The sequence below is a fragment of the Bombina bombina genome, chromosome 1, assembly GCF_027579735.1.
Source record: "Bombina bombina isolate aBomBom1 chromosome 1, aBomBom1.pri, whole genome shotgun sequence".
Taxonomy (NCBI): Eukaryota; Metazoa; Chordata; class Amphibia; order Anura; family Bombinatoridae; genus Bombina; species Bombina bombina.
This window is the reverse complement of record NC_069499.1, coordinates 568,475,973-568,496,174: the sequence shown is the minus strand read 5'-3', so window position 1 is coordinate 568,496,174 and position 20,202 is coordinate 568,475,973. Positions and strand designations below refer to the sequence as shown.

General features: G+C 40.4%; 1 protein-coding gene across 1 annotated transcript in view; it reads left to right on the top strand.

The window, feature by feature from the left end:
- Positions 1-18,414: 18,414 nt before the first annotated feature.
- ACADL (acyl-CoA dehydrogenase long chain) overlaps positions 18,415-20,202 on the top strand; it is a 76,894-nt gene continuing 75,106 nt past the window's right edge. The window contains exon 1 of the mRNA XM_053713391.1: positions 18,415-18,896. Within this exon, the coding sequence (XP_053569366.1) occupies positions 18,415-18,896 (482 nt within the window). The remainder of the gene's footprint in view (positions 18,897-20,202) is intronic.

Below are 20,202 nucleotides of genomic sequence, written 5' to 3'. Positions count from 1 at the left end.
ATTCACTATATAAATAATAATATAATTATCACATTTTAATATATATTGTGTTATAAACAGATTGATTCATTTTATTAGGATATTTAAATCAGAAGGACATTTTTGTATGCATTTTGTAAACATACGTTTACATTTATATTGATATTTATATATTCCGAAGACATTAAATTTTAACAGTTATGAAATCCTAATTGTTATAAATATAATTATATGTTTGCAATGTAAGGCTGATTGGAAGGATTAACTTTCTTACGAACAATTTCAATTATTTAATGTTTTTGCAAAAAAATATTTGTTTTCTTTAGGTAGCTTAAAATGTATATTGCAGCTGACTCTTTAAACTAATTATGTCCCCATAATTAGACAAAGAAAGTATCAAATGGAAAGACAATCTCTATGTTTTTGTAACAATGTGCAAAAGCAATTTAAAAATAATAATAATAACTGTTAGAATGGCAGAAGTGTGCCAATAATCACCAATTAGTTCACAGAACAAGCCTCAGCTGTTAGCTCATGTGGGTCCTAAGAGGATATAACCTTTAAAAATATACACTTGTTAGGAAGTGCTAACTATATACTAATAACCCAGAATATCTCTCACACGGGCAACTCAATTCAATTTGCAATTTCCCCATCTGCACTGTTCCCCAAAGGAACATCATTACTTGTTTAATCCCCACTTTTTTTTTTCTACTCAAACCATAATATGTTTCTGATATTTGTGGTAGACCTTCACACAAAATAAAAACTAATTGAAAAATATTTATACCTATTTTGATAGCCTTCATTTTTTGGGGGAAATTAAAATCCAAAGTTACGTTATTAATTAAAATACTACTATCATTGTGAAATAAATGTATTGTTTATCATAAGTTCAATATGACAAAGTGTGTCAGATAAAGTATGTGTATCTGAATTGTCACACAAGCTGTCAATCAGCTCAAGGCTAAGGACTTTTGTAGAATACTGTAGAATTTATATATAAAGGAACGTTTTTATTTAAATAAAACAAACAGGAATTTCAGAATAAATACACAACACAAATTGCAGTCGACTTTTTATTAAGTTTTCATACAGATCAATTATATTAGGTTTATTTATGGAAACAAGTATTTTTAATCTCAAACAGTAGATCTAATTTCAATCATTAAAGGGACATTAAACACTTTGAGATGGTAATATAAAATGATAAATTGTATATATAAAACAACTCTGCAATATACTTTCATTATTTATTTTGTCCTCTTTGCCTGTAATTCCATTCTGAAATTGTGAGCTTTTCAGTTCCTGTTAGAAATGGAAGTGCAGAACACTGTTAAATCCAGCACAATCATTGGTTGCACACTCTAATGACCTATGTATAACTGTCCCTAATTGGCCACAGCAGAGAAGGTAACACAAGTTACAACATGGCAGCTCCCAGTGTTTTATAGACACTAAAACTTTACACTTATTTTGTCACTTTTTAAACAACTAATGAAACTTTAAAAAATACATCTACATGTTAGTCATGGACTAATCTTTTCTTTGAATGCATCATTCTATCTAGCATGTATTCAGTGTTTAATGTCCCTTTAAAGTTAATTTAACACTGAATTATTTTGAGCAAATAGATAGGTTGGATACACATTCCTCACATCTCAAAAACGTTCCACTACTTTTGTTTTTGAACCATGAACATGTACAAACATCTATCTATAAAGGGAATTTTAATCAACGCTAGCTGTCGATTTGTTTAATCAATCAATGTTAACAGGAGTTGACTATTGAAGATCTGCTCATGTGGCAACACTTCATAAAAAAAAGAGCAGTAGAGAAGATTCGGGTAACCACAGGCCTGTGAGCTTCATTTTAGTAGCGGGAACATTAACCCTTTCAGTGCTGAGCTATTTCACGCCTCCTGTTCTAAAGCTAATGAAACAAGCTAATGAAAAATCTAAATATTTTTCCCCTTGGAGGCTGGTATGTATTCTGTTAAATCCAGAACCATAATCCCACCTACATGCGTTAATTGACTACAGCAATTGAAATAAGATAAATTAATTTCAAACTTCCATGATTCAGATGGAGCAGTGGTTCAAAATATTTTTCAGGTCACTACTCTTTTGGTTCTATAAATTCACCATTGGCGCCCCTTTAACGTAACCCATAAAAATAATATTCACAAAATTAGTGCACAACCCCTAATAACGATAATGCAATACAATCTAAAAGGGTAACAATTAAACATATTCAAATTTTAAAATACATTTTTATATTTTATTAATACTTCATTATAATTATCTTCGGATACCAGCTTTTTGTTGATAGTTACTGTGCAAGAGTCTTATAAACTATATTTACTAATTACTTAAAGGGACATTGTACACTAGATTTTTTTGCAGAAATGTTTTGTAGATTATTCATTTATATAGCCCTTGGGAATGTTTTTGTGTCAATATATAGTTTTGCTTATTTTTTAATAACATTGTGCTGATTTTCAGACTCCTAACCAAGCCCTAAAGTATAAGATGTAGACTGAAGTCTAGAGACCTCTGCTTATTCCTGTTTGTGTAATCTGTCTTTTTATATGCAGGGGAAAAGGGAAATATCTGCTCTTCCTGGTTTCTCAGCAACTTTCAATGGGTGTCCCAGCTAAACCTCATTATCAGAGCTAAACTGGGAGCTTCTAAGTAAGTTTTTAAAAGGTTTTATACTGGATTTTTTTAGATCAGTATCTGTGCATATTATTCTTTATAGTAGCTTCTAATACATGCAGTAATGTGAAAATCGCTGTATACTGTCCCTTTAACTCTTCAAAAACTGTTAAACTGATAGATGGGCTTGATGAATTGATACCAGTTTCCCAATCTCTGGTTTCATGTCACTTAGCAGGGGTCTTAAATCATCATAGTAAGATATCTGGGGTTAATTTCTTTGCTTTGAGCATAGTTTTACTCTATGTTCCCTATAATGTTTTGAGCACTGTGTACAAAATGTTTTACTTGTGCAATCTTTGGCCAAGTGAATAAAATGTGTGCGCACTTTATTGAGTTTAGTCAAACTTGTAAAGGTAAGAACACAAGTATACATTGACAAAATCTCATAAACGCTCTCTCTCACAAACACGCTGACTCTCAAACACTCTTAAACACACTCTCTTACACACATACAAGTACTCTCATGCACACTCTTAACTCACTCATTTCCACACACTGTCACACACTCTCTCACACACATTCTCTCTCTCTCTCTCTCTCTCACACACACATTCAAACACACACTTTCTCTTTTACACACACACTCAAACACACACTCTCTCTTTTACACACACATTCTCACTCTCTCACACACACACACACACACACACAAACTCTCTCTCAAACACACACTCTCTCTCACTCTCTCTCTCTCTCTTGCACACACTCTCTCACATACACAATCTCTCACATACTCTCTCTTTCACATACACACACTCTCTCTCACACACACACTCTCTCTCTCTCACACACACACACACACTCTCTCTCACACACACACACTCTCTTTCTTTCTCTCTCTCACACACACACTCTCACACACACACACACTCTTTCTTTCTCTCTCTCACACACACACTCTTGCATACTCACACACACACACTTATATTCACACTCACTCACTCACACTTACATCAAGTTCTAAATCTTTAGGGTAAAGGTAAAGTTGTCATACAAACTGGCAAAAAAATAAAGATTACAATTCAGTTGCTTTACAAAGTTTTCCAGTTTAAAGTTAAAGTTCCACTTAAAGGGACAGTCAACTCAATTTTCTTTATTGTTTCAAAAGATAGATAATCCCTTTATTACCCATTCCCCAGTTTTGCACATAAACAATGGTTATATTAATACACTTTTTACCCCTGTGATTACCTTGTTTCTAAGCATCTTCTGACGGCTCCCTGATCACATGACTTTATCTATTGACTTGCATTTAAACCAATTTGTGCTGTGTTGTTAGAATCCACGGGCGTCAGCACAATGTTATCTATATGGCTCACATGAACTAGCTTCCCCTGATGTGAAAAGCAAATACAAAAGTATGTGATCATGGGACTGTCTTTAGGGACTTAGAAACAGACAGACATTTAGAGGTTTAAAGGTTGTAAAGTATATTAATATAACCATGTTGGTTGTGCAAAGCTGGGAAATGGGTAGTAAAGGCATTATCTATCTTTTTAAACAATAACAAATTTTGTGTTGACTGTCCCTTTAAGGCTAACTCTCAACAGAACTACACAGCATTCTATGTCAGTTAACAGGAGTGGGCAGTCAGTTTGTGTTTCATTTAAGGGACAGTCTAGTCCAAAATAAAGTTTCATGATTCAGATAGGGCATGTAATTTGAAACAATTTTCCAATTTACTTTTATCACCAATTTTGCTTTGTTCTCTTGGTATTCTTAGTTGAAAGCTTAACCTAGGAGGTTCATATGCTAATTTCTTAGACCTTGAAGGCCACCTCTTTTCAGAATGCATTTTAACAGTTTTTCACCACTAGAGGTTGTTAGTTCATGTGTTTCATATAGATAACTGTGCTCATGCACGTGAAGTTATCTGGGAGCAGGCACTGATTGGCTAAACTGCAAGTCTGTCAAAAGAACTGAAATAAAGGGGCAGTTTGCAGAGGCTTAGATACAAGATAATCACAGAGGTTAAAAGTATATTAATTTAACTGTGTTAGTTATGCAAAACTGGGGAATGGGTAATAAAGGGATTATCTATCTTTTCAAACAATAACAATTCTGGTGTAGACTGTCCCTTTAAGCAAGTCCTTCTGTATTAGTTGTTGCTACCAAATGGAAAGCTTATATAAGGGTACCCCCACTTATGTCATTTGTACCAGACAAGATGCCAGCTATACACAAAAGACTTGGTCAGGTAGGAGGCCCTTTGCAACCATTTATTACAGCTATATACATCAGCCCTAACCAGATACAGGGCGGCTTTCCCCCTTCTATGACAGCTATATGCCATATTAGAACTATCCAATCAAAGAGCCCCGTACCCCCATGTATTTCAGTTAAATGTGAAAACAGACTTGGAAAGATACAGGGCTCCCTGACTGGCCACGCCACACATACACACGTTTCCCCACTAAATACCACATCAGACCAATAAAGGACTGCAATGGAAACTTCCTGCATTCACAATACATTTTATCAAATGTATTTGATATTTAATATATACAGTATATATATATATATATATATATATATATATATATATATATATATATATAAACTGAATACTGTTAAAATGATAAAATTATAAAACGCCATGCTTCTGAGAATGTGTCTATATTTATACATATATATATATATATATATATATATATATATAGAGAGAGAGAGAGAGAGAGAGAGAGAGAGAGAGAGAGAGAGAGAGAGAAAGAGATAGAGAGAGAAAGCGAGAGAGAGAGAGAGAGAGAGAATAAGTAAAGATGCAACGAGAACAAAGAAAATTTGATAATAGGAGTAAATTAGAAACTTGCTTAAAATTGCATCCTCTATCTGAATTATAAAATAAAAAAAATGGGTTCAGTGTCCCTTTAATTTATTATATTTCACTAATAAAAACCTTGGGATGAGATGTACATATGAATAAAATAAAGTGTAACCTAAAATTATTCCAAAGATGTCCCAATCAAGAATTGAGTAACAATGGACTAGGATCTCACAAGCAGTGGGCCTCTGCAGATCAGTAATCAACCACAATTGAGATAAAATAATTATGCAATTGTCTTTTCTAGTTTACAGATAATAAATACAATTTAGAATCTTGCTACCCAAAAAGCACAGGGTTGATTTAGTCTAGTTTATTAGCTCAGATAAGACATAAGGGCTAAATCCACCCTTTTGTGAGCAATATAAGCCACCCAAATTAACATAAATAACAACACAGAGCTGGAGAGACCAGTTATGGTCGCGTTTATTAACAGATAAATAAAAACGGAATTACATTTTGTTGAACTTTTTTATACAAATAACCAGGGAGGCGGCGCAAGAGGTCCTAAATTAATATATACAGAACGCAAGTGATATAAGGACAGGGCCCACAATATGGAAAGTTCTGTGAAACCCCTGCCGGGCTCCACTTTCAAAACAAAACCGGTAGCCATCAGGAGACAAGGGCCAGCAGGCCCGCGGGGAGAAGCACAACAGGCTCCGATTTGCTGTATCATGCCCCTCCCATTAGATCAACCCTCGCACCAACAGACTCCTGACAAAAATTTTGGGGCCCTGACCCTGCCTGCCAGGATGACTATAAAAAAGCACTCCTTGCCCAGTAGGGATCCAGGCGATGCCAGCTGTACCAAAAAGCAACTAATAGGAAGAGCCAACAATTAAAACTATGGACTTACCTACAGAGCTAGAACGATTGTAACATGCTCCCGCCATGGTAACTACAGCAACCTTAAGGAACTTAAGGTAGCATCTGCACCGCTCCCAATGCAGACACACAAACATGTAACAGAATAGGGAGGGAGGGAAAACCAGAAGCAGGACCAGAAGGAAAAGAGGAACAAGAGTCTCCTGCACAAGCTTTTATAAGGTAAGAAAACTCCCACTACATTGCAAAAATGTTTCCACTCTGGCTCAGCCTTGCTCTCAGGGTAAGGTATTCCAGATAAAGGCTGGCACTTTCATAGGAGCAAACTATCAGTACTTTGAGTGAGCATTGTAATAAAGTGTATGGAGTTGAAAAAATTAGATTGCTGAAAACTACAGGAGACATAGCTAAGAAGATTATATTGTTATTTAGCTGGTCAGAGCTGAGGGGGTTGTGATTTTTGTACACCAATGCATGAAACACAAATGAAAGACACAATGTCATATAAGAAAAAGTCCTGGAAAAACACAGCTGAATTGGCCCCCTTTACCATTGCTCAGTTTGTCTCTGTTCTGTCTGAAAATTAGCAGTGTTTACTGTGCTGTCCGACTGCTCTGCATAAGGGTAAAGAGACAGAGAGGAAACTTATGGGACGGGAAAGACCTTGTCACGAATACCAGGCTGCCAAGGCTATCTCCACCCCCCTCTTACCTAAATTACTGTGCTTTGTCCTGTTTTCTGGCCCATTGTGGATTACTGTGTGCCCCAATCTCCCTCCCTCTTGTGTTCTCACTATTTCATATTGAGAAGAGCTGATCTCTTGCCACTTGGCTCCTTCCTGACTGGCCGGACTAATGGAACTACTAGCTGGCCGAGCTACGCAGGAATCCCACTGAACTTTACCCTAGGTCGCTACAGTGGCCCATTGTCCCAGAACTCCTCTCTTTTGGGGATTTGTTGTTCCGGAGTTGTTGGGGCGATTGTCGAAGGGGATCTCACCTGAGAACCAGGGGTTTTGGACACCCCTACCTTAATAATTTTTCCAGGCTGCCGCTCCGGTTCCCAGTAACGAATAATGTCAATTTTTGGACTGTGGCATCTGGTGGACTGAGGGCTTTCCAACGACACCCTGGAAGGGCTACCACTCCCCTGGGATCACCCTGAAACCGCAACCTAGATACTGTGGGGGGTCTCTATGTGACTATGGCTCCTATGGAGGTGTTAGCCTGTCTGGAGGGGCAGGATTAGCAGAATGAGATAAGGCTCTTATCAAGATGAGAATGTGTATATAAGCTGTGTGGTTTTCCCAATAAAGTCTGTCGTGTTTCACCTTAATACTGGTTTTGTCTGGTTATTAGGATGGGTTCTTGCTAAAATCACTTTCTCCACTCTACAGCTAGAGGTTCCAAATACAGGAAGAACCATTTTGGCAGAGCTACCCAGTTGGGGTAGCCAGTGTCTGTCACAACTGGTTGGCAGCAGTGGGATGCTTCCTTCTACCTGGAATATCCAAACCACCACCAGGCTTACTCTGAATGGAGCAGCGGAGCAGTGGTACTGTGGGCTTAAAAGAAGTACCTTAAAGATTTGCTGGAAGTTCGTCAACAAGTGGTCAGCAACAAATCCAAGGCAGTGATCATCGCCGAGCTAATGGAAGGTGATCGAGCCAGCGATCAGGCTAGTGAGCCTGGCAGCAGCCGGGGCAGTAACCAGGCCAGCAAGCCTTCAACGGGGGGGACAGAGATTCCCGAGGTCCAGCGAGAGATCCGGTAGTGGCTGGCATATGAGAACACCCCACCAGAGGAGATTATCACCCATATAATTGCCAATGCAACCCGCCTCAAGATGTTGGAGGTACAGAAAGCTATGAGGGGAGCCGCACCAGCATAACAGAGGCCCACTTAACCCCCTAAGAAGTTTCCTCACAAGGCTTTTCGTGCTTTTAAGGACCGAGACGAGGAGAGCTACCGGTCCTTACAAGTGTTTGAGACGCAGTGCGAATTGCCAGTGCTGACAGAGTTACCCTGCTGATTGGGAAGCTGTTGGAGAGAGCCTTGGATGCCTTCAAGGCTATCCCCTTGGAAGACAAAAGGAATTATGAATGGGTAAAAGAACGCATGCTAGCCCGATATGCCATCATGCCGGAGGCTCGCCGGCTGAAGTTCCGAGGGTTGAGGAGGAAAGAGGGGCATCCTTTCACTGATTGGGCGTACCAGTTCACCAGCTCCTTGGACTACTGTTTCGCAGACTGCAAAGTAACCTTCCAAGCCCAAGCCTCCCAGCTCATTCTCCTGGAGCATTTTTATGATCACTCCCGCCGAAGGTACGAGAATGGGTCAGGGACCAGAAACCCGAGATGGTAGATCAAGCTGTGGTCCTGGCGGATCAGTTTTTGGATGCCCGGTACCAAATTTGACCCAAACTTTGCCCAGCAGGTTGCTCCACTGCAACTATGGCTCGCCCACCGGTGGCCCACCAGTACCCCTCAGCTCCACTGGCGCAACCCTGCTCCTCTGGGCCCAGTCCACCCCAGAAGATGGGAATCAGATGTTACGGGTACGACCAGGTGGGTCATGTCCGATCCAACTGTCCAAGGAATCCACCCCCTGCTCAATGGATAAGAGCATCCTCTGGGAGCTCCAGGGCCTCCTCCCACTGCTTGGAGTCAGAGAGCCCTGCTGACCTAGCTGCTTGGACTAAAGAGAAGTTTGGGGTCCTGCATGAGGTGGACCCGGTACAATCAGCAATGGGTGACAACCTGAGTGGCGAATTAACCAATATTATCCCTTTCTTTGTAACTTTTTCCTGCTTTATTTGTTCTGTGCAATCCAGTCTAATTCAACGTATATTTATAAATTGAATATTCATATCTATACCACTATAGGGTATAGTTTTGTATAGAGCATCTGGAGTAGGGATTGAACATGATATAGATGTTTCTTATTAGTTCAATAGAGTCTTTAGTGCAATTGTACCTTGGACTTACTTAAATATTTAAATATTTGTGGATATTTGTGATTATTAGATATTTATAGAAATTTACAGATATTTATAAGAACATGATTTGAACATATATTACATGTCAAGTTTAATAGACAACTACTTTTCTACTATACTATATCAAATATCACACTTTTTGAGTGCTATAATGAGTACAAATTTATCAGTCTAGGGTGTGTGTTGTTTTTTCAACCCCTGGCATTTTTTAATAGCATTTTTTAAAATATATATATTGTTGTTTGTTTTTTTTGTGTATGTGTACTCATACTCAATTGTGAGGACTTGTGTGTATTTTGAATGGTTAACATAGTAACCACACAGTCAGCTCCTGATTGGTTGATCAGGGTTTAAATTGTCCACACATGTGAGGGAGATTATACCTATGATTAAGTGCCGCAGGGCACGAAACATGTAAGGTTTCCTCCTCCTCCACCTTTTGTTTGTTTGCAACATGAGTGTTGTTATTTTAATGCATCTTTGAATAAAGAATGACTTTTTAACTTTTATCCTGGAGTGCCACCTGTCCTTCTCTATATTACATTTTGGTCTGCTCAAACCTATTTTCTTTCATGTAATTAGCAAGAGTCCATGAGCTAGTGACGTATGGGATATACATTCCTACCAGGAGGGGCAAAGTTTCCCAAACCTCAAAATGCCTATAAATACACCCCTCACCACACCCACAAATCAGTTTTACAAACTTTGCCTCCTATGGAGGTGGTGAAGTAAGTTTGTGCTAGATTCTACGTTGATATGCGCTCCGCAGCAGGTTGGAGCCCGGTTTTCCTCTCAGCGTGCAGTGAATGTCAGAGGGATGTGAGGAGAGTATTGCCTATTTGAATTCAATGATCTCCTTCTACGGGGTCTATTTCATAGGTTCTCTGTTATCGGTCGTAGAGATTCATCTCTTACCTCCGTTTTCAGATCGACGATATACTCTTATATATACCATTACCTCTACTGATTCTCGTTTCAGTACTGGTTTGGCTTTCTACTACTTGTAGATGAGTGTCCTGGGGTAAGTAAGTCTTATTTTCTGTGACACTCTAAGCTATGGTTGGGCACTTTTATATAAAGTTCTAAATATATGTGTTCAAACATTTATTTGCCTTGACTCAGGATGTTCAACATTCCTTATTTCAGACAGTCAGTTTCATATTTGGGATAATGCATATGAATTAATCCATTTTTTTCTTACCTTAAAATTTTACTTTTTCCCTGTGGGCTATTAGGCTCGCGGGGGCTGAAAATGCTTCATTTTATTGCGTCATTCTTGGCGCAGACTTTTTTGGCGCAAAATTTTTTGACGTTTTTTTGCGCCAAAAGTGTCGGCGTTCCGGATGTGGCGTCATTTTTGGCGCCAAAAGCATTTAGGCGCCAAATAATGTGGGCGTCTTTTTTGGCGCTAAAAAATATGGGCGTCACTATTGTCTCCACATTATTTAAGTCTCATTATTTATTGCTTCTGGTTGCTAGAAACTTGTTCACTGGCATTTTTTCCCATTCCTGAAACTGTCATTTAAGGAATTTGATCAATTTTGTTTTATATGTTGTTTTTTCTATTACATATTGCAAGATGTCTCCGTTTGTCCCTGAGTCAGAAGCCACTTCTGGAAAAATTCTTAACTGAGTTTCAGTTCTACCAAAGCTAAGTTCATTTATTTTAAATGTTATAAATGTTTATCTTTAGCTATGGTTTGTAATAAGTTATTATGATATACTTTTACATGCAGATTCCATTAGTATTTATGCTTTATACATTTCCATTCTTAAGTGCAAGAAATGTTTAGAAGATTTATAAGAAATATTTTTTCTGATTAAGGCTATGTCTGACGTTGTGCCTTCTAATACGATTTTTAGGTCTTTTTCACTTCTTTTTTAATTATTGAAGTTTCAAATGACCAACAACATACTGATTTATCCTTCTCTGATGATGTTTTTTTCTCTTTCAGAAATTCTCTTCATCAGATATTGACACTAACAAATCTACTTTTTTATATAATTTTTTTATTATTAAAGTACATTTGTTCTTTGTTGAAGAGGTGTTGATTATTTTGGATATTAAGGTAACTAGTTCTTTAAGACTAGCTGACACTATTTCTGCCTTTTTATTCTTCTGTGATTTCAGAGGTTTTCTTTCCAATTCCCCATACTAGGGAATGGAATAGGCTGAGAATTTTCTTTTATTTTTAAACTATATTCTTTGTCAGCAGTTAAATTCAATATGGAGGGTTCTCCAATTTATTGGAGCTATCTCTACGCCTACTAATTATGCTATTGTTTTTATAGCAAAATAGTATTTATTTTCCTTTATATAGTTGTATCTTATTTTTGGAAAATTATTTAGTTTCAGGTACTTTTCTTGGTCCTGTGATATTGTAATTGCTTCATTTTTTCTGTTTACTTTAAGATCAAGTATCAGATCATGATTTATTTTAGCATTGTTAAGGGACAACATTTACTAGACTAGGTGCCGTTGCATTTGTCTTGTTGTTTTGCATTTTGCAAGTCCTCTGTTTTGACTGGTCCTTTAAACTGGACTATCATGCTAATGATTTCATTTGTGTCTTCATTTTATTGAATATATTCGCAAATGAGGGTTAATCTATGTCTTTAGCTATTTTAGCTAGAAGAATTCTGTGATTTTTTTAAAAAAAAAAAAGAAAGAAAATCCATATTTCTTTTGTTCTAAGATAATCAATTATAATTGGATTCAATTCTTAACTGTTACTATGGGCTTCAAGATTGAGTTCTAAGACTAAAACTTTAAGCTTATACTAGTTTGGTTGTTCTTATTAAGGAACGAATTCTGAGTTCTTTCCCAAGTAACATGTTTTTAATTGGGGTTCGAAATTAGCTCCCTAATGTTGCGATGCACGTGCCGTATTCCAGCTTGGCTGGTAAGGGGCAGGTTAAGACTTCTTTGAAATTTATTTGGTTCTATTTTGTCCAAATTTCTTTGATTTTATTCCAGTAAGGCTAACACTTTCTTTCAGTGTGTTTCTGTCCTATATATTTTGGATACTGATGAAGCATGGCTGGGTACCCATGGGGTTCAAGCGCTGCTCAGACCTGGAATCTTCTGGGGTTTTTATTCCAGTTCCTTTTCTAGGAACTGGGTTTTGGAGTTTTATTCAAACTATTCTGCCTTTTTGTGGTCATTGATAGCATTATTTGTTTTCTTTAGATACAATGAATGCATATTCTTCATTTTTCTGTTTTCATTCAGATTATTTCCTGAGGATGCGGATTCTCATATGTTTCACTTGCTCTTCAGGACATAGTTAGAGGATCTTTTTTCAAAAACTCTTGATTCCTCACGCAAGGGTCACCTTTTTTTAGGTTTCCAGATGGTTTATGTCACTATCTCTGTCTCTATCAGACAAGGGACAATTTGTATTGGGTTCCGTCTGTCGGTACCTTTAGTCTCTATTATTTCCTTCAGTTGCTATATATGCATAGAAGTTTTAACAGCATTGGATTCAATTCCCTTTGCTCATTTTCAATGGAAAGATCCTTTTCAGCTTTTTATGAGTGTTGTTTCTTCAAGAACATGGTTGGAGGATCAATTAACCAAAAAGTTTGTTGATTCCTCAGAGAAGAGTAACCTTTTTAGATTTCCGGATAGATTCAGTGTCCATGACTCTGTCTCTGTTGGACAGGAGACGTCTGAAATTGGTTTCAGCTTATCGAAACCTTCAGTCTCAATCATTCCCTTCGGTAGCCTTATGCATGGAAATTCTAGGTTCTTATGACTGCTGCATTGGACGTGTTCCCCTATGCTCATTTTCACATGCAACCTCTTCAGCTCTGTATGCTGAACCAGTGGTGCCGGGATTATACAAAGATATCTCATTTAATATCTTTAAAACTGATTGTTCGACACCCTCTGACGTGGTACAGACCACCATCGTTTAGTTCAGGGGGCTTTTTTTTTTTCTTCCAACCTGGACTGTGATCTCAACAGATGCAAGTCTGACAGGTTGGGGAGCTGTATGGGGGTTTCTGACAGCACAAGGGGTTTGGGAAATCTCAGGAGGTGAGATTACCAATCAATATTTTGGAACTCCGTGCAATTTTCAGAAGCTCTTCAGTCATGGCCTCTTCTAAAGAGAGAATCGTTCATTTGTTTTCAGACAGACAATGTCACAACTGTGGCATATATCAATCATCAAGGAGGGACTCACAGTCCTCTGGCTATGAAAGAAGTATCTCGAATACTGGTATGGGCGGAATCCAGCTCCTGTCTAATCTCTGCGGTTCATATCCCAGGTATTGACAATTGGAAAGCGGATTATCTCAGTCGCCAAACGTTACATCCGGGCGAGTGGTCTCTTCACCCAGAGGTGTTTCTTCAGATTTTTCAAATGTGAGGACTTCCAGAAATAGATCTGATGGCTTCTCATCTAAACAAGAAACTTCCCAGGTATCTGTCCAGATCCAGGGATCCTCAGGCGGAAGCAGTGGATGCATTGTCACTTCCTTGGAAGTATCATCCTGCCTATATCTTTCCGCCTCTAGTTCTTCTTCCAAGAGTAATCTCCAAGATTCTGAAGGAATGCTCGTTTTTCCTGCTGGTGGCTCCAGCATGGTCTCACAGGTTTTGGTATACGGATCTTGTCCGCATGGCTTCTTGCCAACCGTGGACTCTTCCGTTAAGACCAGACCTTCTGTCACAAGGTCCTTTTTTACCATCAGGATCTCAAATCCTTAAATTTAAAGGTATGGAGATTGAACGCTTGATTCTTAGTCAAAGAGGTTTCTCTGACTCTGTGATTAATACTATGTTACAGGCTCGTAGATCTGTATCTAGGAAGATATATGATCGAGTCTGGAAGACTTACATTTCTTGGTGTCTTTCTCATCATTTTTCCTGGCATTCTTTTAGAATTCCGAGAATTTTTCAGTTTCTTCAGGATGGTTTGGATAAAGGTTTGTCTGCAAGTTCCTTGAAAGGACAAATCTCTGCTCTTTCTGTTCTTTTTCACAGAAGGATTGCTATTCTTCCTGATATTCATTGTTTTGTACAAGCTTTGGTTCGTATAAAACCTGTTATTAAGTCAATTTCTCCTCCTTGGAGTTTGAATTTGGTTCTGGGGGCTCTTCAAGCTCTTCCGTTTGAACTTATGCATTCACTGGACATTAAATTACTTTCTTGGAAAGTTTTGTTTTCTTTGGCCATCTCTTCTGCTAGAAGAGTATCTGAATTATCTGCTCTTTCTTGTGAATCTCCTTTTCTGATTTTCCATCAGGATAAGGCGGTGTTGCGAACTTCTTTTAAATTTTTACCTAAGGTTGTGAATTCTAACAACATTAGTAGAGAAATTGTGGTTCCTTCATTATGTCCTAATCCTAAGAATTCTAAGGAGTGATCATTGCATTCTTTGGATGTAGTTAGAGCTTTGAAATATTATGTTGAAGCTACTAAGAATTTCCGAAAGACTTCTAGTCTATTTGTTATCTTTTCCGGTTCCAGGAAAGGTCAGAAGGCCTCTGCCATTTCTTTGGCATTTTGGTTGAAATCTTTAATTCATCATGCTTATGTCGAGTCGGGTAAATCTCCGCCTCAAAGGATTACAGCTCATTCTACTAGGTCAGTTTCTACTTCCTGGGCGTTTAGGAATGAAGCTTCGATTGATCAGATTTGCAAAGCAGCAACTTGGTCTTCTTTGCATACTTTTACTAAATTCTACCATTTTGATGTGTATTCTTCTTCTGAAGCAGTTTTTGGTAGAAAAATACTTCAGGCAGCTGTTTCAGTTTGATTCTTCTGCTTATAATTTCAGTTTTCTTCATTATAAGATTTAAACTTTATTTTGGGTGTGGATTATTTTTCAGCGGAATTGGCTGTCTTTATTTTATCCCTCCCTCTCTAGTGACTCTTGCGTGGAAGATCCACATCTTGGGTAGTCATTATCCCATACGTCACTAGCTCATGGACTCTTGCTAATTACATGAAAGAAAACATAATTTATGTAAGAACTTACCTGATAAATTCATTTTTTTCATATTAGCAAGAGTCCATGAGGCCCACCCTTTTTTGTGGTGGTTATGATTTTTTTGTATAAAGCACAATTATTCCAATTCCTTGTTTTTTATGCTTTCGCACTTTTTTCTTATCACCCCACTTCTTGGCTATTCGTTAAACTGATTTGTGGGTGTGGTGAGGGGTGTATTTATAGGCATTTTGAGGTTTGGGAAACTTTTCACCTCCTGGTAGGAATGTATATCCCATACGTCACTAGCTCATGGACTCTTGCTAATATGAAAGAAATGAATTTATCAGGTAAGTTCTTACATAAATTATGTTTTTTGTGCTGGCACTGCTCCAACACAGACCTGTTACCCATCTTCAGGATTTTGGAAAGGATCATTTTGTTCAGCTGTGTGATGTGGACTGAGCGACGCTGCACCTCTCTCACTACTGAATGGGTGACAACCGCCTACATCACCGCCAGGTTGTATGGATTAACAGCCGGCAGGCACAAGGACTATGGGACAGCAGTGCCACCATTACCCTTGTCCAGCCACACCTGGTCACTAATTCGGACCCGACAAGGAAGTCCATTACAGTTTGTGTGGCTGGGGATAAGGTGTTCCAGATCCTTAAAGCCCAAGTTCACCTGGATTGGGTGCCGACTCCCGTGCTGTAGAAGTAGGGATCATAACTCACTTGCAGAAGTCTTACTAGGAAATGATTTTGGGCAACTCGCCTCCTCCTTTGTACTGGATGGCTCAACCGATGCTTGCCCTGTCACCAAATGCCAGCAAGCCAGACTCCAGGTCATTGCACTCGACCCAGGGACCCAGGTAAACCACTACTCCCTGACTTCTACCCCGACAATTTACCCTGTCCCCTGGGCTATCCCCAATGACATCGCCCAGGAGACGTTGAGTGAACGGACATTGGCCCCATACCGTGCCTGAGCAGGGACTGACCCAGGGGGGCTAAGAGGGGACCATTTTGAGTGGGACAGAGGGCTCCTATACTGGGTTACTGAGGGGGGAAGGAGCAGGCAGATGCCCAAGCACCAGTTGGTGGCACCACAAAAGTATCAGTATGACCTGCCATGCATAGGGCACAACATTCCCCTGGCAGGGAACCTAGGAATCACTAGAACCCGCCACCGACTGACTCAGACCTTCTTCTAGCCAGGGATTACAGGGGACGTTAGGCAGTACTGCCGGACCTTTGACATTTGCCAGAGACTAGGCAAGACAGGGGACCACTCCAAAACCTTCCTTGCACCCCCTCCCTATCATCGATGAACCATTCAGCAGAGTAGCAGTTGACATTGTTGGTCCCTTACCCCATCCCAGTACCTCCGGGAAAAAACTACATCCTGACAGTAGTAGACTATGACATCCGAAACCCAGAGGCAATCCCCCTGGCCAATATCCAGGCAGAGACAGTAACCAATGCGTTGCTCCGTATATTTGCCAGAGTGGGTTTCCTGCGTGAGATTATCTCAGACCAAGAAACCCAGTTTACTGCTGAGCTCACCCAGCAGCTATGGAGGCTTTGCGGGATAACAGCCCTGCCGATCTCTCTATTCCAACCCCAGACTAACGGGCTGTGCAAGAGGTTTAACGGGACCCTGAGGCAGCTGCTTAGGATGCTCTCAGCCTCTCACAAAAATTGGGAAAAATACCTGCCGCACCTCCTGTTCGCTTACAGAGAGGTGCCCCAGGAATCCACTGGATTCTCCCCCTTTGAGTTAGTATATGGCCGGAGGGTGAGGGTGCCCCTAGACCTACTTAGATCCCACTGGGAAGGGTCGGTTGTGGAGGAAGGACCCTCCATCATAGGGTACGTTGTAGTATTTAGGGACCGACTGAAGGACCTTGCCGCTCGCATGCAAGAGAACCTTCAGATCGCCCAAGGTAGGCAGAAGTGGTGGTATGACAGGAATGCTCATAACCGCACCTTAGACATAGGATAGAAGGTCCTGGCCCTGAAACCTACCAAGACCAACAAGCTGCAGACCTAGTGGTAGAGCAGCTGTGTGACACTACCTACTTGGTAGCCATATTTTCAGATGACCGGGTCCGCGGGACCTTTCATGTGAACATGTTGAAGGCATACCAGGAGAGGCCCGAAGAGGTAGCCGCCATATGCGCTCCTACCATGGAGGACTCAGAGAGTCTCCCCATGTCGGAGCTACCTGGGCGGAATAGGGCACCTGCAGGCATAGGGGACATAAAGTTAGATGAGAGGCTAGGGACTGTGCAGCTGGAGCAACTCAGACAGGTATTAGATATCCGACAAGACATGTTCTCCACTGACACTGGGTACACCAAGGCTGGGGGTAAGGTGTTCCAGATCCTTTAAGCCCAAGTTCACCTGGATTGAGGTGCCGGCTCCCGTGCTGTAGAAGTAGGGAACATAACTCACTTGCCAGCAGAAGTCTTACTAGGAAGCGATTTGGGGCACCTCGCCTCCTCCTTTATACTGGATGGCTCAACTGATGCTTGCCCTGTCACCAAATGCCAGGAAGCCAGGCTCCAGGCCATCACACTCGACCCGGGCACCCAGGTAAGCCAGTACTCCCTGACTTCTACCCCGACCATTTACCCTGTCCCCTGGGCTTTCCCCAATGACTTCGCCAAGGAGACATTGAGTGACCGGACATTGGCCCCATACCGTGCCTGAGCAGGGACCGACCCAGGGCGGCTAGGAGGGGACCATTTTGAGTGGGACAGAGGGCTCCTATACTGGGTTACCGAGGGGGGAAGGAGCAGACAGATGCCCAAGCACCAGTTGGTGGTACCACAAAAGTATCAGTATGACCTGCCATGCATAGGGCACAACATTCCCCTGGCAGGGAACCTAGGAATCACTAGAACCCGTCACCGACTGACTCAGACCTTCTTCTGGCCAGGGATTACAGGGGACGTTAGGCAGTACTGCCGGACCTTTGACATTTGCCAGAGACTAGGCATAACAGGGGACCACTCCAAAGCCTTCCTTGCACCCCCTCCCTATCATAGATGAAATGTTCAGCAGAGTAGCAGTTGGCATTGTTGGTCCCTTACCCCATCCCAGTCCCTCGGGGAAAAAAGTACATGCTGACAGTAGTAGACTATGACATCCAAAACCCAGAGGCAATCCCCCTGGCCAATATCCAGGCAGAGACAGTAGCCAAAGCGTTGCTCTGGATATTTGCCAGAGTGGGTTTCCTGTGTGAGATTATCTCACGCAGTCCTGGCCCTGAAATCTACCAAGACCAACATGCTGTAGACCGAGTGGTAGAGCAGCTGTGTGGCACTACCTACCTGGTAGCCAAATGTTCAGATGACCGGGTCCGTGGGACCTTTCATGTGAACATGTTGAAGGCATACCAGGAGAGGCCCAAAGAGGTAGCCGCCATATGCACTCCTACCATGGAGGACTCAGAGAGTCTCCCCATGTCGGAGCTACCTGGGCGGAATAGGGCACCCGCAGGCATAGGGGACATAAAGTTAGATGAGAGGCTAGGGACTGTGCAGCTGGAGCAACTCAGACAGGTATTAGATATCCGACAAGACATGTTCTCCACTGACCCTGGGTACACCACGGTAGCTTGATAAATTGACCCCTATATGTATATCATTTTAAAAACTCAAGGGTTGAACACAATCTTGAGTTTATGTTTAGCAGATTGCCCCCCCCTGCTAGCGGCCGATTGGACGCGAATCTGCAGGGGGCAGCATTGCACCAGCAGTTCACAAGAACTGCTGGTGCAATGACAAATGCTGACAACGTATGCTGTCGGCATTTATCAATGTGCAGCGGCCATGATACGCTACATCGTATCATGTCCGCTCGCACTATAATAAATTGACCCCATACTGCTTAAAAGGGTATGAAACCCAACATTTTTCTTTCCTGATGCAGATAGGCCATGTGATTTTAAACAACTTTCTAATTTACTTCTATTATCAGTTTTTCTTCTTTCTCTTGATTACTTTTATTGAAAAGCAGGGACATTTCTGGAGCACTATATAGCAGCGGTTTTGAAAGAATGTTATCCATCTGCAAGAGTACTCGATGGCAGCACTATTTCCTGTCATGTAGTGCTCTAGATGCCTACCTAGGTATCTATTCAACACAGAATATCATGGGATTTAAGCAAATTTAATAATAGAAGTATATTGGAAACTTTTTAAAAATGGTATTCTCTGTCTGAATCACAAAAGAAAATGTTTGGATTTTATATCCCTTTAAAGGGAGGTTAAACACTAAATACTTTTTTAAAAGCATTGTATTGAAGTTATTCTCCACCTCCCTCTAGTCATGGGTGCAGCCATGTTGAAATCTAGCTCTAACTTTATTCCAGTGCTGACGTGTGTGCACATATACAGCAACTCTCCTTCAGATACCTGTTGTGTGGTCCTTATACATTATAAAGCTTGACAGAATTGTTATGAGCAGTACTACACATTTCAACTATATTGCATACTTAAAGGGACAGTCTACACAAGAATTTTTATTGTTTATAAAGAAAGATAATCTCTATATTACCCATTCCCTAGTTTTGCTTAATCAACACAGTTATATAAATACACTTTTTACCTCTGTGATTATCTTATATCTAAGCCTCTGCAAACTGCTCCCTTATTTCAGTTTTTTTGACAGACATCCATTTTAGCCAATCAGAGCTAGCTCACTGGAACTCCACATGCTTGAGCACAGTGTTATATATATGACACACGTGAACTAACATCCTCTAGTGGTGAGAAACTGTCAAAATGCCCTAAAAGAAGCGGTGGCCTTCAAGGACAAATAAATTAGCATATGAACCTCCTAGGTTTGGCTTTCAACTAAGAATACCAAGAGAGCAAAGCAAAATAGGTGATATAAGTAAATTGGAA